The sequence below is a fragment of the Labeo rohita genome, chromosome 21 (assembly GCF_022985175.1).
Source record: "Labeo rohita strain BAU-BD-2019 chromosome 21, IGBB_LRoh.1.0, whole genome shotgun sequence".
Lineage (NCBI taxonomy): Eukaryota > Metazoa > Chordata > Actinopteri > Cypriniformes > Cyprinidae > Labeo > Labeo rohita.
The window spans coordinates 14,143,638-14,169,416 of NC_066889.1; the positions used below are offsets into that span (position 1 = coordinate 14,143,638).

The 25,779-nt window shown below is 38.3% G+C and overlaps 5 protein-coding genes across 6 annotated transcripts in view; 1 reads left to right on the forward strand and 4 right to left on the reverse strand.

Annotated features, from left to right (window-relative positions):
* The window catches only part of ppme1 (protein phosphatase methylesterase 1), a 6,285-nt gene extending 4,146 nt beyond the window's left edge, over positions 1 to 2,139 (forward strand). The window contains exons 8-14 of one of the 2 annotated variants that reach the window (XM_051093919.1): positions 218 to 283; positions 395 to 521; positions 1,044 to 1,173; positions 1,269 to 1,313; positions 1,407 to 1,471; positions 1,560 to 1,633; positions 1,736 to 2,139. In XM_051093919.1, the coding sequence (XP_050949876.1) occupies positions 218 to 283; positions 395 to 521; positions 1,044 to 1,173; positions 1,269 to 1,313; positions 1,407 to 1,471; positions 1,560 to 1,631 (505 nt within the window). In that variant the 3' untranslated portion in view covers positions 1,632 to 1,633; positions 1,736 to 2,139. The remainder of the gene's footprint in view (positions 1 to 217; positions 284 to 394; positions 522 to 1,043; positions 1,174 to 1,268; positions 1,314 to 1,406; positions 1,472 to 1,559; positions 1,634 to 1,735) is intronic. The other variant, XM_051093920.1, reaches the window with a different exon arrangement.
* A 2,027-nt stretch (positions 2,140 to 4,166) lies between these two features.
* LOC127152986 (odorant receptor 131-2) lies at positions 4,167 to 5,315 on the reverse strand. Its single transcript, XM_051093901.1, has 2 exons — positions 5,250 to 5,315; positions 4,167 to 5,138 (listed from the first exon to the last, which is right to left on the reverse strand). Exon 2 carries the CDS (start codon positions 5,133 to 5,135, stop codon positions 4,167 to 4,169), a length of 969 nt encoding a protein of 322 aa, XP_050949858.1. The 5' UTR covers positions 5,136 to 5,138; positions 5,250 to 5,315.
* Positions 5,316 to 8,011: 2,696 nt separating this feature from the next.
* Positions 8,012 to 25,012, reverse strand: LOC127152721 (odorant receptor 131-2-like). Its single transcript, XM_051093558.1, has 2 exons — positions 24,872 to 25,012; positions 8,012 to 8,989 (listed from the first exon to the last, which is right to left on the reverse strand). Exon 2 carries the CDS (start codon positions 8,984 to 8,986, stop codon positions 8,012 to 8,014), a length of 975 nt encoding a protein of 324 aa, XP_050949515.1. The 5' UTR covers positions 8,987 to 8,989; positions 24,872 to 25,012.
* On the reverse strand, positions 12,401 to 25,012 carry LOC127152723 (odorant receptor 131-2-like). The gene is made up of 2 exons (XM_051093559.1): positions 24,872 to 25,012; positions 12,401 to 13,485 (listed from the first exon to the last, which is right to left on the reverse strand). Exon 2 carries the CDS (start codon positions 13,480 to 13,482, stop codon positions 12,508 to 12,510), a length of 975 nt encoding a protein of 324 aa, XP_050949516.1. The 5' UTR covers positions 13,483 to 13,485; positions 24,872 to 25,012; the 3' UTR covers positions 12,401 to 12,507.
* On the reverse strand, positions 16,993 to 25,012 carry LOC127152724 (odorant receptor 131-2-like). The gene is made up of 2 exons (XM_051093560.1): positions 24,872 to 25,012; positions 16,993 to 17,967 (listed from the first exon to the last, which is right to left on the reverse strand). The coding sequence occupies exon 2, from the start codon at positions 17,962 to 17,964 to the stop codon at positions 16,993 to 16,995; it is 972 nt and encodes a 323-aa protein (XP_050949517.1). The 5' UTR covers positions 17,965 to 17,967; positions 24,872 to 25,012.
* Positions 25,013 to 25,779: the final 767 nt, after the last annotated feature.

Below are 25,779 nucleotides of genomic sequence, written 5' to 3' on the forward strand. Positions count from 1 at the left end.
TTTTAAGTAATAAAGTAATTATCTGTAATTATGGTGCCAAGCCTTAACGGCAAATTATCGTTTTTACTAATAATTTATCAACAATTACTGAACATTAAAAATAAATGTAATTAAAGTGAGATTAAAATAATGTTCACTTAAGTCCATAATAAATGTCACTTTTAGCTGTGCCTTGTATATAGTGGAAATATTAACTACAGATTTTTTTCCTTACCAGTGTGAAAAGTGGTCAGATCAGGAATATTGAGTCTGCACGAGTGTCCATGGTTGGACAGGTGAAAAAGTAAGTCTTCCCTAGTATTGGTTCCTTTACCTAGCTCCAGGAATTACTGTAAATTTGTATACATTTAGCTGTTATATATATTGCACTGATCAGATGTGTTTGAATGTGTAGATGTGAGGAGCCACTGAGTAGTCCAGGGGTTTCCAAGAGCATCAGTGAAGGCATTATTGAGGAAGAAGAGGAGGATGAAGAAGGAGGTGAATGCAACCACAAAAGGAAGAAAGAGGATGACCAAGAGGTAATTCATGTTTAAATTCTGATCTGATCTCCCTGTCTGGCCTTATTTTGTGACAATAACTAAATTTACTAATCAAAAGTTTGGGGTTGGTAAGATATTTATGAAATTAGGATTTTCAGCAATGGTGCATTAAATTGTTTATAAGAACAGTAAAGACATGCTGTTTGTTTGAACTACTATTAATCAAAGAATCCTTGACTATCAAATCAGCATATTAGAATGATTTCTGAAGGATCATGTGACACTGAAGACTGAAGTAATGATGCTGAAAATTCAGCTTTGCCATCACAGGAATAAATTACATTTTAAAATAGAAAACGTAATATTTCACAGTATTACTGTTTTCACTGTATTTTGATCAATCAATGCAGCCTTGGTGAGCATAAATCTTCCCAACCCTGAAACCTTTGATTATTAGTGTACATTCTTTCTTACTTTATTGTACGTCTATTCACAATTATGTTTCACAACATTAAAGCATTGTTTTATGTACAGATGTTTGACAATTTTCCCGTTTGGCAGATAAAGAAAGAGTGCCTGTACACTTGGCGTATTGAACTCTCAAAGACAGAGAAGTATTGGGAGGGCTGGTTTAAAGGTCTGTCTTCTCTCTTTCTCACCTGCTCTGTGCCAAAACTCCTCCTGCTGGCTGGTAAGAATGCTTAGACATCTGTCTTTTAGACTTACTCAGTGTAAAAAAACAACTCTTAATGAAAAAACGACTCTTAATGAGTGTGTCTCCCATAGGTGTTGACAGGCTTGATAAAGATCTTACCATTGGGCAAATGCAAGGTGAAACATTTATATTCTTGCTCCTCAAGCTATTCACGTTGCTGTGGCCAGAAGGTCCTTCATGTCTTTTGTGGCTGTTTTTAACTATTCTAGGAAAGTTCCAGATGCAGGTTCTGCCACAGTGTGGTCATGCTGTTCATGAAGATGCCCCGGAAAAAGTATGTCTGTTTTGTATCACAGTGTGATTCACAGTATATTAGATTCTGCTGCATTCGCTTTTTTTCTGAACTGTGATATCTGATGCAGGTAGCTGATGCTCTAGCCACCTTTATGGTCCGTCACAGGTTCACTGAATTCAAGGAGGGTTTCCCCTGGTAAAAGTCAAGTGTTGATTGAATCGTATATAAAAAAAAAAATCGTAATTTTTAAATATTTAAATTCTTAATCTCACCCTTTGTCTTCTGTGTTGTTTGCTTCAACAGACAACGTGTAACCTTCACTCGTAGTCTTCATCCAGCGATGTGTCGTCCCTCTCTGCTCTCCACTGGGGATTACAATACAACCAAAACCATGATGACGCCTCTGCTGCCAACTCATTCTTAGCACTTCATTCTTAAATTATATTCAGTTTTGTATGACTTTATGTATGTTTGCTGTAGTCATTACGATTCTCATGACTATTTTGACAGGAGATAATTAATAATACAATAATAATTTCAAATCGTTATGTATATTTAAATTTTTATTTTGCCCTGAACTGATTTCTTTTGCATTTCCTCTGATGCCTTGCTTGTTTGTTGTTGTATTTAGGATGATTGCATCATGTTGTGTTCAAAGTGTTGATCGTTGCTGATTTCAAGGGAAATAATAAAGAGAGGTTTCCGCAGTCTGAGCTCATTTATAATTTACAGTATTAGTAGAGAGAACATTTCTTTCAATACAAGCAAATGGATATTAGACTGAAATCCTATTCACCCTATTCTTCAACATGGAAGCAAGTCTGTGGACGAGACTTCTAGTTCATTAGCCGCTATATATTGGCGGCACTAAACATAAACAATGCAACTGAACCGAATGAAACCTGTATATTTTGTTTATTACTGCTGCTGAAAATGGTCAATTATTGTCATGTTTTGGGCTGTATTAATCGGTTGGACCAGAAAAAACATTTGGAGTACTATAAACTGCCAAAGGTTATAACAAATTAAGGAGAGAACTGCAAATAAAAAAAAAAAAAACAGGAACAAAAGGCAAACTGAACCAGGATTTCCAGGGCAAGAGCTTTGACAAAATTCCAGTTTGTTCTTATCATTTCTGGTCAGGTAACTTAGGTAGTATTAGGCTAATATCTTAATTATACTGCTTGTATGTATCTTTACCACGTTAACTTTAGTTTGTCAAAATATTGCGCCCGTTCCTGTTTACTAAGTCTTTCTCTATACGATTTAACAGCTTTCACACGTTATTTCCGTGGTTTAGACAACATAAATTAGCAGAACAACCTACTCCGTTGTTCATTAGCCGTTCAATCCACGCTGTTGTTTACATCCGAGTATCGGCTATATGGCCGCGCATCCGGGTAACTGACCAAATCGTGAAGTGCAAAAGTAAGGAGAAGAATAACAACGTGCAATAAACGGTAAAACTTTTTACACTATTGTGTGTTTATAATTAAGATAATACATTAAAACAATATGTTAGACACACCAATGTCCAACAGCAAGTAGCAAAACGAGATGTTTTGGACAGCTAAACATAGGCCGGAAGTCAGTCATGTAAACAAATGTCCGCGAAAAATAAAGTGAATATATTATAATCAAATCTGGAAATATGAGTCAATACCCAGCCCTGTATTATATTCTTCTTATTTCTGATTTCCAAGTTATATCATGCAACTTTATCCTAACAAAGAAGCTTAATATAGGTACCCTGGACCACAAAACCAGTCATAAGGGTCCATTTTTTTTAAATTGACATTTATAAATAATCTGGAAGCTGAATACATAAGCTTTCCATTGATGCATGGTTTGTTAGGATAGGACAATATTTGGCTGGGATACAACTATTTGAATATCTGGAGTCTGAGGGTGCAAAAAAAAAAAATCAAAATATTGAGAAAATCTCCTTTAAAGTTTCCCCAAATTTCCCAAACTTCTTATTAGCAATGCATATTACTAATCAAAAATTAAGTGTTAATATATTTACAGTAGGTATTTTACAAAATATCTTCATGGAAAATGATCTTTATTTAATTTCCTAATGATTTTTGGCATCAATAATTTTGACCCATACAATGTATTTTTGGCTATTGCTACAAATATACCCCAGCGATTTAAGACTGGTTTTGGGGTCCAGGGTCACATATCGGGTGTAAGAGAAGCAGTTCTGTGTCAATATATAAACAATAAAATACATCAAGAAACACAATAATTTGAACAGAGGATATATTGCATTTAGTTTGTACATTATAAGAAATGCATATTAAACTTTTTTTGTATTGTTAATAATTCAGTACAATATGGCACACATGTCAGGTGTCAGATAAGATTGTTTTATTTACAGTTGTATGTACATAATTTATGTTGTTGATAGATACAGTAGCATACAAGTGCATTCTTTTTACAATCCAAAGTGTATATGTGCATAATACAAGCTGTCTGCATGTTTTAATGATTCTTGAGTGTTAACAATTAACAAAGAATGTATTATTTTAGCAGCAAGACATGTAAAAACTCATATATTAGAACGGGAAGATCAAAAAGTAAGCATGAAAAATAGTCATTTTAAACAACAGAACGGTGCAATTTAATATAAAAAGTACATTGTTCTGTTTCAGATAAACATTCATCATATGATGAAACAGTTACCATTGTGCATTGTACAAATTATTATTTCATATCTCATATTATAGAGTTAATGTATATTAACAGAGGGTCTTATTTTGCCTGAACGATAACAGAAATAAAATTTGAATAAGGGCCACACAGCTTCATCTCTCATCCCATAGATCAGAGGACTCAAGCAGCGTGGCAGCATAAGAAGAGTAAGAAAATTTAGATATCTGAGATTTATGAATAGATTAGAGCTGTCAGACACTGTGTATAGTGCTTTGTTTATTGTAGCATACAGAAAAGAGGTGAGACACAGTCCCAGCTGAATCAAGTGCAAAAGCACCGTTTTAAGGGCTTTCTTAGCAGAATCTTTATCAGAGGAAACAGACCTGGCTGTGATCATAATGCTAATATATGTAAAAATAATGATCACTGCAACAGACACAAAATAAAGCACATCAAACCCTTGAGTTTTATCCAGCTGCCATTTAAATAAATACAGTTTTTCCTGTGTGCAAAATAAAACCTCTACAAATAAACTGGGGTTGATGATTAACACAAAAATAATGTCTGTTATAATATTTACAGAACTGAGGACCCAGAGGATTCCTAAGGCAATTCCAGTCCTTTTTGGAGTGGCGATGTTGCAGTGTCTCAGAGGAAAGCAGATCGCCACGTACCGCTCCAGAGACATCAGTGCTAGTGTCAGAGGAGCGTTTCGGAAAGTGCAGTAGGAGATAATGACTAAAAGAGTGCAGAGGGCTCTGGTTACTTGAAGGTAATATGTGCCCATAACATACACAACAGTTGTGATAATCAAAAGCACAGAGTCATTCATAAGCATGTGTCCAAAAAGAATATAGCGTGGCACCTCATAGAATATGCGCTTGCTTCTTAGAGCAAAAAACATCACACAGTTTACAAAAAAGAAGAACACAGATATTAACATAAGCACTGAAATTCTAGTAATGGGCCCAGCATCTATTTCTACTTTAAAGATTTGCTGATAAAGGAAAGACACTTCCTCAGCTGTGCCATTAAAGCCCGCCATAAGCTGAAAGACAAGAAAAAGAGGAACAAAGATGATTAGAACAAGTATACAGTCAGACTCATTCTGAGTGGCATCTTTATGCATATGTTGTTGATTTGTAAGTTTGCAACATACCTCAGACACAAACGGGGTGTTTTTCTGCAGTCAACAAGTCAGACATCAGCCTATCATCTGATCCAGCAGCAGATTCCACAAACAGTTCTGCTCCTGAGCTTATATAGCTGTTACACTGGCAGACAGAACCGCATGGGTATGTCCTATGTGTCACTGGGTAAATGAGAGGGAGGGAGAAAAACAGAGGTGTAGAAAGAAGCATGTGGGTTCATTCAGGCCCAAAGACCTGAGACCACTTGTGAAAATGCCTCTTACCTCTTTCTAATTTAATAACATCAAAAGAATAAAAGTGAAATGTATACAGTAATTGAAAAATTATCTTGGTGGTATAATTTACCACACACATGCACACAATTAAAATAATAACAATTACTTATTCATGATTTTACAGTAGTAACGTATAATTATTTTACTAGTAGTATTTTGGCGTTATGTGGTTGCCATGTTAAACAGATTATGTTGTGGCTCATGGCTTTACACAGGTTTTAGGTACTGAGATTGTCATTGATGGAAGAAAATAACATTAACAAGTGTACACTTGTAAACACTTGTTCATCTACACATGTGAGAACGATCCCAAATTCGCAATATAGTTTGTGCAAGTGATTAAAAACTGTCCAATCTTCGTCCATGTTGCATGACTAAGATGTTCATGTTCATGTATTTATTCTTGCATTATTGGCACCCTCTGCTGATCACCTTTGCAAGTTGATGAGACGAGTAAAAATTTTTTTTTTTTTAATCTTTATGCAATTGCTTGATGATGGATGTGGGAAAATAAAAACAGAAACAGCTGAGAATTCTGTTTATGAAAAATTAGACCATTTCTGTGTTTAAATGTCATTTACCGACCTCTTTTACATCAATTTGAGGTCAAAAATGGCCAATATGAGATGTGGGTCATTCTATAATTAGGGGTACATTTAGAATTTGACAATGTGAAGAAAAGAGTTTGCCTTTTTCCCAAAAACCCAAACATGACCTTACATAGCTGCTTTGAAACAATCTATTTTGTATAAAGTGCTACATAAATACAGGTGATCTGTAGGAATATGTGCATAAAATACCATTTATGATTGCTTCTGTCCACAACACAGTTGACAGGTAACTTAGTTGACATTTTTTAGTGTTTTGGGCCTATACTCAACATGGAACCCTATAACTGCTGAGCATATGGCATTTTTACAAATATATTTCATAAACAAAACATAAGTTTTAGTTAAACTGTCTTCTTAAAATGTGCAGCAATAATACTTATCCACACAGGTTTGCTAGTTTAACCAATATTGGGGGAAAGAGAGAAAACAGTGATTTAGTGTTTAATCCATCATATGCTTCTAGAGGAAATATCATCATATTGTGCAAATTATTCGAGAATGGGACAAACTATTCTTTTTTTTTTGAAGGGGGGGTTTTCTAGTGGGTAACATAGTTGACAATGGTTTTTCGGACACAAATAAAACAAATTATATCACAATAAACACTTATTATTTTTAAAGCACACACCCAAATGTCTTGATAACCTAATCTAACCAAAGACAAAACTATTAAATAAAATTATATTTGAGGTCATTTTCATGCTTAAATGCAGAGTAGAAAAGAGTAAAGTGCAAAATCGGACAGCTGAATACCAGGGTTGTGTGTGATATGAACATAATTTTTGAACAAAAGATATGGCTTTTTCAACATATAGTAGTGTGATTGGAAAAAAAATAATTAAGCATCGGGACTTTATATTGATGCAAATATATTAAAAATATACTTCACAGACACATTAATAGAATGACCCATAAAAACAAGAATTCATTTTAAAAAATACCAACAACTGCACACTATATTAATGGATATTATAGTCTGTAAAGGAAATACAGTGTCAACATTGTGCACAAAGGCCTCTATAGATAATAATAATAATAATAATATAATGAAAAAAACATTGATTCAGGTAACTTATTTTGCCTCGGCGTTGTGCCCCCTGCTGGTGACCTTTGCAATCTTGATGAGGTAAGCCTGTTTTTTTTTTTGTCAATTTGTCAAACAAGTTTGATAGGGCTGAATGAAAATCTTCTAGTTTTAAACTGCAACAAAAAAGTCCACAGGGTCTGTTGCTGCTATAAAGCACAGTCACAGCAAGACAGGATAAAAACAAGAGAAATGTACAGTAAGTGAATCTGCTGAAGTGTTTCTCACTTAAACACATATTGTGTTAGAATCACTATGACTATAGATTTTTAGAGCTGTTGTTAAAATGCTCTCAAAGATGAGTGCAGACTGTTAAAAGAGTTCATTTATAAATGAACTACAAAGTGCTTATAAATCAATAGTGCTTATTAAATAAGAGTAGTTTTTTTTAGCAAATTAAAAAGTACTCAACATGACTCTAATGTGTAAGATGTTTGATCAACACACAATAAGTTTCACCCACTGACAAGCAAAAGTGCCTCAATCTCATAAAAACAATAAAACAGAAGTGTAAGCAGTGAAATAGTTTATTCCTAGGCATCATATGTGTTTAAAAATCAGACAAGGGTGGATTATTAATATTAACATTGTATACTATACATATTTATATGCTGAAAGAGTGTTTCTAATGTTCCTTTAATAGTGTACAAGTACAGGCAGTCTGCTTGAAGTATAAAGATTAGGAGAAACTGTCTGTTTTCAGTAATATTTTCTTGTTTAAAAGAGGCTGATCAAAAGACTTTTACAATTTGAAATCTATACAGACTGATTCTTATTTCACATCCTCTTAGACTAGACATTTAATGTACAATAACAGACGGCCTTACTCTGCCTGAACGACAGCAGAAAAAATATTTAAATAAGGGCCAGACGGCTTCATCTCTCATACCGTAGATCAGAGGACTCAGGCAGCGTGGCAGAATAAGAACAATAAGGTAATTTAAATATATCAGGTTTATGAAGAGAGAAGAGCTAGTTCCAGTCATCATGTATAGTGTTCTTTCTATTATAGTGTACAGAAAAGAGGTGAGACACAGTCCCAGTTGAATCAAGTGCAAAAGCACAGTTTTGAGGGCTTTCTTAGCAGAATCTTTATCAGAGGAAACAGACCTGGCTGTGATCATAATGCTAATGTATGTGAAAATAATGATCACTGTAACTGACACAAAATAAAGAACATCAAATGCTTGATATTTATCCAGCTGCCATTTGAATAAAAACAATTTTTCTAATGTGCAAAATAAAATGCCAGCTAAATAACTGGTGTCAACAACTAAAACAAAAATAATGTCTGTTATAAAATTGATAGAACTAAGAAACCAAATGATTCCTAAAGCGATTCCAGTCCTTTTTGGTGTGGCGATGTCGCAGTGTCTCAGAGGAAAGCAGATCGCCACGTACCGCTCCAGAGACATCAGCGCTAGTGTCAGAGGAGCGTTACGAAAAGTGCAGTGAGAAATAAAGACTAACAGAGTGCAGATGGACTTAGGTATTGGAAGAAAACAGAGAGCCACTGTGTACATAATAGTTGTGACCAACAAAAGCACAGAGTCATTCATAAGCATGTGGCCAAAGAGAATATAGCGTGGCGTCTCATAGAATATGCGCTTGCTTCCTAGAGTAAAGAACATCACACAGTTTACAAAACAGAAGAACAGAGATGTTAACACGGCCACTGCAGTTTTAGTACTGAGCCCAGCATCAAGGTCTAGCTTATAGATTTGCTGATAAGTTAAAAAAGATATATCCTCAGTTGTGCCATTGGACCCCGCCATAAGCTGAAAGACAAGAAACAGAAAAAAAAGGCTTATTAGAGCAAGTTATATTAAAGATCATATCCAGAGCAATTTGATACAGTCTTTTTACATCTTTTGCTTATGTGAATTTAAGATAAAGTTTTTTTTTAAATCTACATAAGGTGCTGCAGACTCCAGACATTAACCTTCCATCTGTTCCAGCGGCAGATTCCACAAAAACTGCATTCTCCTCCTAAACTTATATAGCTCTTATATGGTGGCAGACAGAACCACATGGGTATACTGTTTGTGTAACTCAGTGGGTGGGAGCCTTTTGAGTGGGGATCTCTCACTAAAATTTACTCACCTGTTGTGTTCAATTGTCTTCACATATCTGTTAAATTAAAGCCCACAATTGAGTTCATCCCATGTATTGGTTAAATCCATCCAAGACAGAAGACCAGACATCACAAAATGGCCAAGATGGCAGCCCCATAGAGAGTGGCGGTCTCTAAGAAGAAACAGCACTACCATGAATAAGTTTATTAATGTCTTTTGGTTAAGAGTTTCAATGTCTGGTGGTCCTGAGTCCAATGGTCCCGTGCCTAATGGTCCCAGAGCTTCCAAGTCTGGAGATCCCAAGCCCCTAAGTTTGGTGGTCCCAATCCCTGTGGTCCTGAGCCCATTGCTTTTAAGTTTGGTGGTCCCTATCACGCCATGTGGGGTTTGGTCCCTATTATGTGGTGTCCACTGTGGTGATCACCATATTCGCTGGCTCCTCCCTGGAGGGATCCAGCTCTGTCCTGGTCTCAACTTTCCCAAGGTCCTCCGCTTTGCTGGCTCTGCCATGGTGGTCCCCTATTCTGTCTCCTGCTTTGTCTTCTCCTTGGTGGTTCCCAGTCTAATGGAAGCCAGCTACTAAGAGCTCTACAGGTCAATCTCACTCCTCTGATGTCAAGAGGTGCACTAGCAACTGACTGACCTCATATGCTGGAAATGCCTGTTTGAACCCGGCTCAGAGCTGGTCAAGTAGAACCGGAGGGGTTACATTGGTGTCGTGACCCGCATGGGAGTGAGGTGTGTGGGAAAACCTCACTAGCAACTGATGTTAGAGGCTGCAGGTTTTAGCGTCTTTGTTAGTGCACCTGCCTCCCATCGTTTGAATCCCACTTGAAGCTGGTCAAGTAAAATAGCAGGAGTTACATTGGTGCCATGACCCAGATAAGTGTAAGATTTAATGGGGTGAGTGTAACGGAGGCCAGCTGTATGTGTGAACCTTACTCCCCTGAACTAAAGAGTCACAAGTGGGAGGAGTTACATTGGTGCCGTGACCCAGATTGGAGAGGTTTATGGGGGTTAGTGCAATGGAGGCCAGCTAGTATGAGCTGTGTTGGCAAATCTCACATCCCTGATCTCTAGAGGACTAGCGAAGACTAGCAACTGATGCTAAAAGCTGCAGTCTTCTATGTGTAAACCTTACTCCCATGATCTAAAGAGTCACAAGTGACCTGCATCCCATGCCAGAAACGGTGGTTTAAGTAGTACTACTAAGTAGTAGTAGTTTGACCCAGATGGGAGAGAAGTTTAGGGGGGTAAATGTAACGCAGGCCAGCTAGTAAGAGCTGTGTGGGTAGACCTCATTCTCCTGACCTCAAAAGGCACACTAACAACTGACGCTAGAAGCTACAGCCTTTAGCGTCCTTGTTAGTCCACCTGCCTCCCATGTCAGAAACTGTGATTTGAGTAGAACAGGAGTTACATTGGTGCTGGGACACAGATGAAAGTGAGGTTTAGGGGGCTGAATGTAATGGAGGCCACCTAAAAAGACCTGTGTGGGTAAACATCACTCCCCGGCTCTCATGCGGTGCACTAGCTACTGACTAGAGGCTGTGGTCTTAGGTGTCCTTGTTAGTGTGCCCAGCTTCCATGCTGGAAACAACGGTTTGAATCTTACTTGGAGCAGGTCCAGTAGAACAGAAGGGGTACATTGGTGCCATGACCCGGATGAGAGTGAGGTTTTGGGGGAGTGAGTGTAATGGAGGCCAGTTAGTAATATACCTCTGTATCATATATCTCTGTAAATAAATACAATTTATTTTCACATTTTGTACTCTTTGCCCTTCTGAAGTGCCTTTGAATGGAACATATACACTTGTTTCAAACTGGAATCATGGCAGAATATCTGGTGATGTCCACTTCACAGGGCACTTGCCTGTTGAATAGAACAATTGCCGTATGTGATAAGAGATACATACAAAATTTGCAGAGCAGTGGGCGCAAGGACTGACGTTGGGAAACGCTGCTCTAGAGCAGGGGTTTTCGGACCTGTGCTGGAGGACCTGCATATTTTGCATGTCTCCCTCATCTAACATCCCTGTTTCCACTTCCATCAGTTCATTAGTAGAAGAGAGTGCAAAACCTGAATTAGGTGTGTCTAATAAGGAAGACATACAAAATGTGCAGTGCTTGGGGTCATCCTAGAGATCAACTATCCACACTCATCACCTCCCTAATCAATGACTGGATTGTCCCCCATCTTACTCTAACATCTTTAAAAATATATTGGCAAAATATATCATTATAAAACATTTTTATTTATTTATGAGTATTTATAAGTATACACCGATTTGCCAGGATTATATGAAAATTACACAAAATCTCTGCATTCAGATATACATGAATGGGCCTTCACTGAAGAATCCACGATCTGTCACTGCATAATGTTCACAGTCCCCATACAACCAAACATATGCAACAGCAATGAAAGTCCCTCTCAGTACTACTGTGATGTTGTCATAGATCTGGGAGACGCAGTTCTGTCTCTTACTCAAATGTACATAATAATATATAATATAATAATAATATAATATAAATAGAAGAAAAATACATTAAAAAGAAAGGATGACAAATGCACATTAAGTTTTTTCATAGAATATACTGTAAACTCAACTCTAGACAAAAATTAATTGTTGAATATTAATTTTGAACGCTAAACTATTTTTAAGATCACTGCATATATTGTCATACACTTAACACTACTTTTATTACACAAGCTCAGATAAGGGTGGATTGTTTATACATGTATATAACCAAATATACATAAATGTTGAAGATAAAAGCCAAAGTGTACAAATGTGTTTTTCTGCATATTTTATGAAGATTACATTGTTGTTGTATTTTTATGTCTGGTTAAGACACATTATTTTTTGTCAAAATTATTTTTATTTTACTATTACTTTTCAACTTGTTTGTGTGTGTGTGTGTGTGCAAGAGACAATGTGTAATTTCAGCAGCCAGGCATGTAGAAACTTATCAATAACAGCTTCTATATTAGAATACAGAAAAATGAAAGCATAAAAAAATTAAATAGGCATAAAAATTAAATAAAAATACAAATAAATATTACATTAAATTGTGTACATATATATCATTCACTGAGATAACAGTCTTAAAAATATTTTTGGCAGAGAATAAGTTGATCTGAGAGTTTGGCAAACTATTATGATTAAGGTTGCAGGCCACAATATCTTTTTGACATTTTGCATATCAAATTACCAATTTTAATGTATATTAACAGAAGGCTTTACTTTGCCTGAACGATAGCAGAAAAAATATTTAAACAAGGGCCACACGGCTTCATCTCTCATACCATAGATCAGAGGACTCAAACAGCGTGGTAGGATAAGAATAATAAGAAAATTTAGATATCTCAGATTTACAAACAGAGAATAGTTGCTTCCAGTCATCATGTATAATGTTCTCTCTATTGTAGCATACAGAAAAGAGGTGAGACACAGTCCCAGCTGAATCAAGTGCAACAGCACAGTTTTCAGGGCTTTCTTAGCAGAATCTTTATCAGAGGAAACAGACCTGGCTGTGATCATAATGCTAATGTATGTGAATATAATGATCACTGTAACAGACACAAAATAAAGCACATCAAACGCTTGAAGTTTATCCAGCTGCCATTTGAATAAATACAATTTTTTTTCTAATGTGCAAAATATAATGCCAGCTAAAAAATCAGGTTTGATAGTTAAAACTAAAATAATGTCAATTATAATATTTATAGAACTAAGGAACCAGATGACTGCTATGGTGATTCCGGTCCTTTTTGCTGTGGCGATGTTGCAGTGTCTTAGAGGGAAGCAGATCGCCACGTACCGCTCCAGAGACATCAGCGCTAGTGTCAGAGGAGCGTTACGGAAAGTGCAGTAACAGACGAAGACTAACAGAGTGCAGATGGAATTAGGCATTGGTATGAAGCTAAGACCCACTGTATACAATATGGTTGTGCCCAGCAAAAGCACAGAGTCATTCATAAGCATGTGGCCAAAAAGAATATAGCGCGGCGTCTCATAGAATATGCGCTTGCTTCTTAGAGTAAAGAACATCATAGAGTTAACAAAACAGAAGAACAGAGATGTTAACACAGCCACTGCAGTTTTAGTACTGAGCCCAGCATCCATTTCTACAATAACGACTTGCTGATAATAGAAAAACACATCCCCAGTTGTGCCATTGGACCCCGCCATAAGCTGAAAGACAAGAAACAGAAAAACAAACTGATTTAAAAAAGGTATACCAAAGCAATTTAATTTGAATTAAAAACGAGTATTAAATGTACTCTTACACAAATGTGTCACCTTTCAGCAGTAAGTCAGACATTAACTGCTCCAGCTGCAGATTTCACAAACAATGCATTCTGCTCCTGAATTTATATAGAAGTTAGACTAGAAATGATCTTCTTATCGGGAGATGCAGGGTCCACTTTTCTACCATTGGTAAAAGTGTAACAGCCAGCATTGATCATGTGTGCCTTCATAACCAATCACATCTCAGCCTTGATGTCATTGAATTTCTGAGTTGCGCAACAGTCAGTCACTATTTGTGGAAAGCACAGAAATGATGGAGAAGTTCCATAAACTGAATCCAACCTGTTGCTAAATTTTCTAAATGAATGTTTGATAGCAAACATTGAAGATTAGCCAATAGACTGTCGATTCAATGAACAATATGCAGTTTTTTTCAGTGTAGTGAAGCCTGTCATCCATTACCAATGATTTAAAAAAAAAGGCCTCTGGTCTCTTTATCTGCATTCTGTATCACACATTTCAAGTCACCCTGATAGCACACGTACATCTTGGAGACGTCTATTTGACGTCTGCATTTACATCTGCAAGACGTATTTTTTAGAGTGTTTGCTCATCTGCAATCGGTCGTTTCCTATCAGATGTCAAATAGACATCTATTAGATGTCTTTAAGATGTTTATGATTTAGAATGTATGTAAAACTGACATCTTATAGATGTCTATCAGAGGCCGCTCCCACGATAGTTGATTGACATGAGCATCTTACCTCAGACCTGCCTTAAATCAGCTGTAACAGTCCAGTAACCTCCATTGTTTGGATGCTGGAGCAGGGATGTAAATTAGACAAGAATATCTCCGATTGAGGTGTTGTGTTGCTGGATGTAATAATGAACATAGTGGTCGTCATTTACTCCCGACATCTGAGCCGCTGAAGATGCAGTAGATTACGTTTGTTTGTGAAGGGAATGCGCCTCCCGATCTACATAAATGCGTCTTCACGCAAATCATTCGTGATCCAGCTTCATTTACAGCAGAAGTGAGTATAAGGTTTTTTTTAAAGGGGTCATCAGATGTAAACTTCACTTTTATATGTTGTTTGAACATTAATGTGTGTTGGCAGTGTATGTACACATCTACCCTATAATGATAAAAATCCATGCAGTGGTTTTTAATTAATCTGTAAAAATAATATTCCCTTTTTCAAATCGAGCTATTCTCAGATGCCTGTCGGTGTGGTATCACATCAACAGAGGCCGCTCCCACGATAGTTGATTGACATGAGCTCTTACCTCAGACCAGCTGTCACAGTCCAGTAACTTTCCCTTGTTTCGATGCTGAAGCAGGGATGTAAGTTAGACAAGAATATCTCCGATTGAGCGATTGAGGTGTTGTGTTGCTGGATGTAATAATGAACATAGTGGTCGTCATTTACTCCCGACATCTGAGCTGCTGAAGATGCATTGGATTACATTTGTTTGTGAAGGGAATGTGCCTCCCGATCTACATATATCTGTCTATGTTCGCGCAAATCATTCATGATCCAGCTTCACTTACAGCAGAAGTGTGTATAAGCCTTTTTTTATGAATCTTTGCAATCGCCTTTCCTTATAACATGGTAGTTAGGAAGTTTAGCGGCTAAACGCGCCTAAATGCGGCTAAAGTAAACAAGATCATCATTCCACAGAGAGAAGAGAGGGGCGGGGAGAGCAGAGCTCATTTGCATTTAAAGGAACAACCGCTTAGAATGAGATGATTTTTGCAGAGCTCATTTTGACAAGGTAAAAAGGGTGTTGTTTTACACAACCATTGAGAATTTTTAATCAAAGTATATTAGAGGCTTTTCATTAAGACCCTAAAGAATCATATCCACTTGTGGAAATGGGCATCCGATGACCCCTTTAATGAATCTTTGCGATCGCCTTTCCTAATAATGTGCTAGTTAGCAAGTTTAGCGGCTAAACGCGGCTAAACGTGGCTAAAGTAAACAGGCTCGTCACTCTACAAAGAGAAGAGAGGGGCGGGGTGAGCAGAGCTCATTAACATTTAAAGCAACCTCGACCAGAACAGGATGATTTTTGCAGAGCTGATTTTGGCAAGGTAAAAAAGGTGTTATTTACACAACCATTGAGAAATTTTAACCAAAGCATGTTATAGACTTTTCATTAAGACCCTAAAGAATCATATCAACTCGAAAATGGGCATCCGATGACCCCTTTAGCATGCTTAGTTTAGAGATAGCCTACAAAATAATGCGTCTCTCCTATTGTTGTTGCATTTGTTGTTGCTTTGGCCTAGTGTTTTACATTTTAATAGACTTGTTTTTTCTTAGCGGAAGCTTTGAAATTGCAGTAGCCTATATACAGGCAAAATAAAAGTTTTATTTTTTATTTTTATTTTATAGCCTAAGTTCAGGTGTCAGGCAGATTAACACGCAGGTGATGATTAACCTACATTGTGGAAGATTTATTATAGTTATTGTACTGTACTGTGAACAAGTGAAGAACATTTAGGCTGTTTATTTATAAACCAAATTGCCAAAATTACACAAAACTCTTTATACAGAACAAAATAGGTCTACATTGAAATGGAAACAAATGGAGATTATACAGGGTTGTACACAGAATATACTGTAAGTAAGCTCAAAACTACAGCAAAACTGAAATATATATAAAAAAAAAAAATCGGAGCTGAACTGTTTTTAAGATCATTTTAGCTATATATGTTAATAATACAATACACTGCTTCTATTACATAGATAAGCTCAGATAAGAGGGTTATTTATATATGATCAACTACACATATGTGTAGTTTGTAGATACAAAAAGCCTAAAACAGTCTTGCTTTAACAGTGTACAAATACATAAAAGAAACTGATCATATTTTATTAAGACTGTATCTAGAATTCTTGTGAGCTGTTAACAGTTTTTATATAGCACTCCTTTATCTGTTTTTCATCATTTTTCATTGTGATGCCAGGCATGCTGAAACTTGTCAACAGCTGCTTCTATGGAATATGAATAAAAGAAAGCATGAAAATAAATAAATAGAAAAAAATAAATATAAATAAAAAAAATAGTATATTAAATTATGCACATGTGTATATCACTTTTTGACACTTTTGCCAATCTTAAAAATATTTTTTGACAGAGAATAAATTCATCTTGAGAGTTTGCTCTAAGAATTGCTTGAGGGCTTCAACAGAATGTAAAACAACATGGGACCCAAAACCTGTTTATCACCATGTCATATTAGAGTGAGCTTTAATGCATTTGTATGCAGAATTAGTCCACAGTACTTGTGCAACATTTGAAAACATTTGAATTCTTTACACAGTGATATGATTTTTAATTATGTATTTAATTATATAACACCATTATATAAAATCATATAATATATATATATATATATATAAGTTATATTTGTATTTACATATAAAACAACAGAACTTACAATTAATGCATGATAACAGAGGGCCTTACTTTGCCTGAACAATAGCAGAAAAAATATTTAAATAAGGGCCACACAGCTTCATCTCTCATACCATAGATCAGAGGACTCAGACAGCGTGGCAGAATAAGCACAATAAGATAATTTAAATATCTCAGATTTATAAAGAGAGAAGAGCCGCTTCCAATCACTGTGTATAGTGTCCTCTCTATTGTAGCATACAGGAAAGAGGTGAGACACAGTCCCAGCTGAATCAAGTGCAACAGCACCGTTTTAAGGGCTTTCTTAGCAGAATCCTTATCAGACGAAACAGACCTAGCTGTGATCATAATGCTAATATACGTAAAAATAATGGTCACTGCAACAGACACAAAATATAGCACATCAAACCCTTGAGATTTATCTATCTGCCATTTGGCTATAAACAATTTCTCTAGCGTGCAAAATGCAATATCTGCTAAATAATTGGGGTTGACAGTTAAAGCAAGAATAATGTCAGATATTATATTGATAGAACTAAGCAGCCAGATGACTGCTATGGCGATTCCTGTCCTTTTTGGTGTGGCGATGCTGCAGTGTCTCAGAGGGAAGCAGATTGCCACGTACCGCTCCAGAGACATCAGTGCTAGTGTCAGAGGAGCGTTAAAGAAAGTACAATATGATATAAAGACTAACAGAGTGCAGATGGACTTAGGTATTGGAAGAAAACAGAGAGCCAGTGTGTACATAATAGTTGTGACCAGCAAAAGCACAGAGTCATTCATAAGCATGTGGCCAAATAAAATATAGCGCGGCGTCTCATAGAATATGCGCTTGCTTCTTAGAGCAAAGAGCATCACGCAGTTTACAAAACAGAAGAACAGAGATGTTAACACAGCCACTGCAGTTTTAGAACTGGTGGCGGCATCCATGTCCAGCTTAAAGACTTGCTGATGAGTGAAAGACACATCCCCAATTGTGCCATTGGACCCCGCCATAAGCTGAAAGACAAGAAACAGAAAAACAATACTGATGAGAACAGTACACAGTGTAGATCATACAGGTAGACTTTTCTAACCTTCAGTTTGTGAATTAGAGGTGAATGGAAAAGACATAACAGACCTCATACACTAATGTGTTGCCTGTCTGCCGTGAATACGTCAGACATCAGCCTTCTATCTGCTTCACGTTGTGAACTTATATAGCTGTGAGAGTATGAGAGGGATGGAACAAATTACAGAGGTTTAAAAAAAAAAAAAAAGTGTTTGTGGGTGGGAGTTGTAGACAAATTCTAAGAGTGACATACAGTGGGATTTTGAAGTTAAAATGTAATTTAATAAAAAATTAGTCATTAAAAATGACATTGTCATCAAATCAATTTGAGTTAACTGAAATGTAAATGAATTTCAGAATGTCTTAGTATCTGGCTTGTGTAAAACCCGAGGATCATGTACTGTATAATGTAAAATAGCAGAGTCCAAACCACAACAGTAACAGCACAGAAAAATTATATTGTTGGAATCATTTTCAGAATGTTTTTTTCCAGCTGATGCACAATAAAAACATTGACAGCCAGTCAGTGGCTGACTGGCTGTCAATATCAAACAGTCAATCTCAATATCAAACAGTCATTGTTGGAAAGGGTTCAAATACACAAAAATGCTGAAAAACTAAAGAATTTGTGAATTTTGTGAGAATTTGTGTTTTCTGAAGAACAGTGGGAAGTTTAACTGTTCAGGATAAACAACTATTACAAAAAAAAAAAAAAAAAAAGAAAATCAGGTAACAACACAGTATTAAGAATCAAGTGTATGTAAACTATTCAGGTTAGTACTAAAAAGTTAATAAAATTCTGTATAATCCCTCTTATTTTGGTAAAATAATAAATACACCTTGCAGAATCTGCAAAATGTTAAGTATGTAAACTTTTGGCTTCAATTGTAGTTTTACTATGGTTTTAGACATTATATACATGTCAAGTGTATAGCATGATGATCACATGCAGCATGGCAAATAAAAAAAGAACAAAAGGAATGATAACATGAATAAATCTTTAATAAAAAGTACTTAAAAAAAAAAAAAAAAAAAAAAGTATAAAAGTGTACAATAATACATCTTGTATAGGTTTAATTTAGTATTGTTGCCCAATACATTGGTGGCCCTAACAATAAATGCTGCCATATCAATATCAGAAGAAGATTGATAAATAATTATAAATAAATGCTATTTGGTTTTTGGTAACACTTTACAATAAGGTTCATTAGTTAACATAAGTTAACTACATTAGTTAACATGAATGAATAACTAAGAATGAACTATACTTCTACAGGTACTCAGAGGAATCACTAAAATAAATATAAATTAATGTTAAAACACAATACAATTTAATCTTTATTTAAATAAAACGTTAAGTTTTGTATTATATATATACATACATACTGTAACGTTGACGCTGAGGCAGAAGTAGAATCCATTTGCGGTCGTTTATTAAAGTAGACAGAGTACAGATAAACAGGCAGAGGGTCAATACCGGAAAGGCAGTCCAATAGCATACACGACACAATCATAATCCAAGCAGCAGATAGATAACACAGGCAGAGGGTCAAATACCATGAAGTCAGTCCAATATAACAAACAATCCAACAGGGGCGATCCAGAGAGCGATAGTCAAAAGACAGGTAATGGTCAAACCTTGAAAACAGTCCAAACAGGCAAATAAATCCAAACAGGGGTAATCCGTAAACACAATATCCAAAACAGAGCAAGACGGCAACAGGTAATCCAACAGAGTATATAAATGCTCGGTAAGGCAGGTAAAACTGGCAATACTTCGCAAAGTCCTGAGCATATGGTCAGTCTTTAAATAGTGCCAAACAGGAAGTAGCAGTAGAAGCAGCAGAGGGAGCATGCAGGCAGTCCTAGGGTGAGGGCTCCGTCTGCTGGCTTGGCGTTACAGAATCCCCCCCACTAGGAGCGACTCCTGGCACTCAAAACAGCAACAGTCCAGGTGGGTGGGGGAACAGAGGCAAAACAGGGGGTGGGACGGAGGGCCAGGTCCATGTAGAGCAGGGACAGACAGTGAAGCACTGGAGGACCTGGACCATGGAGCAGTGGCAGACAGTGAAGCACTGGAGGACCTGGATCGTGGAGCAGGGACAGACAGCAAAGCACACTGGACTGTGGAGCTTGCAGACAGTGTGGACCAGGGCGTGGAGCTGTGGCAGACAGTGGAACCTTGGAGGACCAGGGCCGTGGAGCTGTGGCAGACAGTGGAACACTGGAGGTCCTGGGCTGTGGAGCAATAGCAGACCGTGAAACACTGAAGGGCCTGGGCCGTGGAGCAATGACAGACAGTGGAACTTTGGAGGACCAGGGCCGTGGAGCAATAGCAGACCGTGAAGTACCGTGAAATAAGCACCGTGAAATAAGCAAATGGCAGAGTAGGGGACCATAGTGGGGCAGGCAGAGCAGGAAGAGCAGGGAGCCATGGCGAGGTAGGCAGAGCAGGCATAACAGGGAGCCATTGCAGGGCAGGCAGAACAGGCAGAGCAGATAGGAGCAGAGATATCCACAGTGGGACTAATGACATGCATAGCAGAACGGTGTGTACATGAATGATTTCTTTGGTCGTGGCATGACAGGCAGAGAGTTCCATATTGGCCTTCTTGATTGTGACATAGCGGGCAGAGAGTTCATTGTGGGACGCCGCCCCCATAGGAGGATCTACAGCTTGCGCTGACACCTCTGGGGGCATGGGCGCAGATGCTTGGGCAGGTGTGGCAGGGAAGTTATAAATGGCCTTCCTGGCCGTGACAGGACAGGCAGAGAGTCCGTGGGGAAACGCCACCCCTTTAGGAGATTCTGCAGCCAGAGCTGCCACTTCTGGGGGCATTGGCGCAGACTCATAGACAGAGGAGGCCTCTGGCGTAGACTCGTGGACAGGCGAGGCCTCTGGCGTAGACTTGTGGACAGGCGAGGCCTCTGGCGCAGACTCGTGGACAGGCGAGGCTTCTGGAGCACAGTGTGCAGCCCACACACTGAAAATGGCTACGACCATTACAGGCAGCACAGTAGATAGTGGGATGTCTGGTGACTTTGAGGGTGTGGATGTTACGGACTTGTGGCGTGGGAATGTGAGCACTGCGTGGCTTGGGAGCGTGGGCACTGCTGTTTCAGCAGAGATGTGAGGTGGTTTGAGAAGGTTAAAGGGGACCTGGTGAGGTTTTGGTAGGACAATAGTTTCTTGCCTTGACTCAGGGAGGCCTGCCGTGGCCGGACTTGACTCAGGGAGGCCTGCCGTGGCCGGACTTGACTCAGGGAGGCCTGCCGTGGCCGGACTTGGTTCATGAAGATCAACTGTGGCTTGGCTTGGCTCATGGACGACAGCCGCAACTTGACTTGGCTCATGAAGAACATCCGTGGCTTGGCTTGGCTCATGGACGACAGCTGCAACTTGACTTGGCTCATGGAGATTAATTGTGGTGTGGCTTGGCTCAGGGAAGACAGCAGCAAATTGACTTGACTCGTGAAGATCTGCTGCAACTTGGTTTGACTCAGGAACAACATTGCTTGACTCAGGAACGACAGCTGTGACTTGGCTTGACCCGTGGGGCACAGCTGTGACTTGGCTTGACCCGTGGGGCACAGCTGTGACTTGGCTTGACCCGTGGGGCACAGCTGTGACTTGGCTTGACCCGTGGGGCACAGCTGTGACTTGGCTTGACCCGTGGGGCACAGCTGTGACTTGGCTTGACCCGTGGGGCACAGCTGTGACTTGGCTTGATTCATGGAGAACAGTAGCTTTGACCTGACTCGGTTGCTTGGCCCGACTCGGTTGCTTGGCCGGACCCTGGAGCTTGACTGGACTTGAAAGCTTTGGACCTTGGAGCAGCAGCTGTAGCTTGACTTGACACAGGAGACGCAGCTGCAACTTGACCTGACTCTGAAGATGGACCTGCAGCTGGACTTGGCTCTGCGGCTGGACTTGAATCAGGGGTAGCTGCCGTGACATGAGCTGCCCATACAGCCATTAGGGGTGAGTCCAGCACGTGGGCCATCATGAGGCGTGGTTTGGAGACAGCGATTATCTTGTGGAGTGGCTCGGGATGGCGGCCATCTTGTGAACTGGCTTGGGGAAGGCGGCCATCTTGTGGACTGGCTCTGGAATGGCAGCCATCTTGTGAACAGGTTTGGGGATGGCGGCCATCTTGTGGACTGGCTCTGGGACGGCGGCCATCTTGTGAACTGGTTGTAGGAGGGTAGCCATGACAGGTGCAGATTCAGGACAGGTAGGAATGGCATGAGGAGGTCTTTGAATGGTAGGCAATGGTTGTTTTTGCCATGGGATTGACATCCCATGGTAACTAGGAATTCACAAGCTCCAGTCTGGATCCAGAACACTTAAGAAAAGATGATGCCAACCCCACAGAGGACTTCAGATGATGCCAACCCTGAAAACATACAGCACTACCGTATTCTGCTACTAATTTATAGTGTTCTTTGTCTGTTTGAATACGTCATTAATTGATCTTTACCACACATCTCTACCATATGTACATCAAGCTACTACTACATATATTGTAAAAATGTCAATTTGGTGTAAAGCTGCTTTGCAACGATATGTATCGTGAAAAGCGCTATACAAATAAATCTGAATTTGAATTTGGCATGGCGTGAGCAGGCCCTGGAGCGGCAGGCATGGCGTGAGCAGGCTCGGAGCGGCAGGCGTGGCGTGAGCAGGCTGTGGCTTGCTGGACGTGACGTGAGTAGGCTTTGGCTTGGCAGACTTTATGTTAACAGACTTGGTTTGAGGGGGTTCTGGCACGATGGTGACAATACCGGACATGAAGGGGTGTGAAAGGTCTCTGGTTTGTTTGATATGACGTGAGCTGGTTGTGGTGTGGTGGTTACTGCGGGATTGCGGGGTCCCTCGTCCGCAATCCCGACAGTAAAAGGTGAGCCGCTTAATCGGAGTGCGAGGTCAATATAACTTTCAAGAGTCCATTGTGGGGTATTGCGTGGCAGGAAACGGGATATGTTTTTGTTTAAACCAAAACGGAAAGTTTCCAGAAGAAAGGTGTCATTAAAATCTACCTGGTAACATAGTTCGCAGAAGTCAGTTACGTAGTCCTCTATGGAACGGTTCCCCTGTCGGAGTCGGACGAGACGATCTGCTGGGTTCGTGGTGTGTCGTGTAACTTCCGCTGGATTCATGGGAAGCGAAGTATTCTGTAACGTGGACACTGAGGCAGAAGTAGAATCCATTTGCGGTCGTTTATTAAAGTAGACAGAGTACAGATAAACAGGCAGAGGGTTAATACCGGAAAGGCAGTCCAATAGCATACACAACACAATCGTAATCCAAGCAGCAGATAGATAACACAGGCAGAGGGTCAAATACCATGAAGTCAGTCCAATATAGCAAACAATCCAACAGGGACGATCCAGAGAGCGATAGTCCAAAGACAGGTAATGGTCAAACCTTGAAAACAGTCCAAACAGGCAAATAAATCCAAACAGGGGGTAATCCGTAAACACAATATCCAAAACAGAGCAAGACGGCAACAGGTAATCCAACAGAGTATATAAACGCTCGGTAAGGCAGGTGAAACTGGCAATACTTCGCAAAGTCCTGAGCATATGGTCAGTCTTTAAATAGTGCCAAACAGGAAGCAGCAGTAGAAGCAGCAGAGGGAGCATGCAGGCAGTCCTAGGGTGAGGACTCCCTCTGCTGGCTTGGCGTTACACATACATATATATATATATATATATATATATATATATATATATATATATATTTAAATGTACAGTAACAGTTTTTATTTAACTTTTAGGTACAATACATTTTAATTGAATCCTTATTTAAGTCTTTTATTTACCTGTTTGTAAGCACTGTGCAGTGTTAATGTTCAAACTGTGTATTTACAATGTTAAAGTGGCTGAGAACAATAAATATTCATATTAGGAATAAAACTGCCCTGCTTTTGAACTGTGCAGAGCTGTAGCTGAATAGTTAGGCCTACTGTGCTACTGTATTTTAATGCTGCTCATTATGGTGGTACTTGGAGAGCCAAATATTTTCTGAGGTGGCACTTGGTATAAAAAGTTTGAGTTATTAATCTTAGTGAAATGTTAATTTCAGCATTTACTAATGCATTTTTAAATTGTGTTTGTTAACATTAGTTAATACACTGACAACTAACATGAACAAACAATGAACAACTATGTTTTAAAACTAACATTAACAAAGATAAATAAACAGTGTAATAAATGTATTGTTGATTGTTTGGTCATGTTAGTTAATACATGAACTAATGTTAACAAATAACACCTTATTGTAAAGTGCCACCCGTTATTTTGCTAAACTCTATATTAAAAAAAATATATAGAAGCTCATAAACAACCTAGGCAGAGCTGAATCAAGTCTGTTCTAAACTGCTCCCTGATCTCCTCATTATGACAAGTATGAATAATTTATGATCGGCCTGTCTATCAAGTGTGTTGTATTTGTGAAGACATGGCTTCCTTGGGGATAAAAGCCTCTGTGTATGTAAGGCAGTCTTCCCTGTGAGCATACCCAAACAGAGACACACAAAACAAAGATTAAACATGTACATGCATAAACAACCAATGCCCAATGGTTTGTATACCATATGCACAAACTGTAGTTTAAAGGTCCCTTTTTAGGCCAAAAACCCCTGGATGGATAGAGAGAATGAGCAGGTTACATAGACCCATATACTTTTCATATACTCTTTATGCTTTCAGTTTCATTTATGCATTTAGGTTGGATTAACTAACAATGAGCAATACACTGTTACAATATTTATTGCTTTTTTGTTAAGATTAGATAATAAACAACTATTATTAAAAGAATAATTCACCCATAAATGAAAATCTACTCACACTCAGGCCTTCCGAGATATAGATGAGTTTGTTTCTTCACAGCTTTTCTCTTTACAAGATGTTAACTGATAGACTGGAGTTGTATGGATTATTGTGGATTGTTGTGATGTTTTTATCAGCTGTTTGGACTTTCATTCTGACGGCACCCATTCACTGCAGAGGATCCGTTGGTGAGGAAATTATGTAATGCAAAATTTCTCAAAATCTGTTCTGATAAAGAAACAATCTCATCTAGGATGGCCTGATGATGAATACACTTGTAAAAATAAAGTTGCTTTACAATGCCATAAAAGAACCTTTTTTGTCTAAATGGTTCCATAAAGAATCTTTAATATTTAAAGAAACTTTCTGTTTCACAAAAGGTTGTTTGTGGCAAAAGAAGGTTCTTCAGATTATAAAAAAGTAAGAAAGAGATGGTTCTATAAAGAACCTTTGACTGAATGGTTCTTTGTCAAACCAAAAATGGAATTCTATGGCATCACTGTGAAGAATATTTTAAAGCACCTTTATTTTTAAGAGTGTACATATTCAGGAAATTTTCATTTGTGATTGAACAACTTTTAATACAACTGTTCATTAGTTGATGTTAGCTCAGGTCAGTTTGATAATAATAACAGATACATTTTGATTTTAATAACATACTAGTAACTGTTAATCAAATCAGATTAATACATGCTTAAGAGGTATATTTTCATCAAAAAAAAAAAAAAAAAAAAAAAAAAAAAAAAAAACAGCCACCACATTAAAGTGACAGACACATCAAGGGAATTACCTGTACTTTTTCTTGACAGCACTAGACCTCATTGAAAACACTGTCTCTAAAGAGAAGCCTTGTTTTTCCACTACATAATTACATGTGTCATGGGCTGCCTCAGGTCTGTAATGCCAGAACATTTTTAATAATTAAT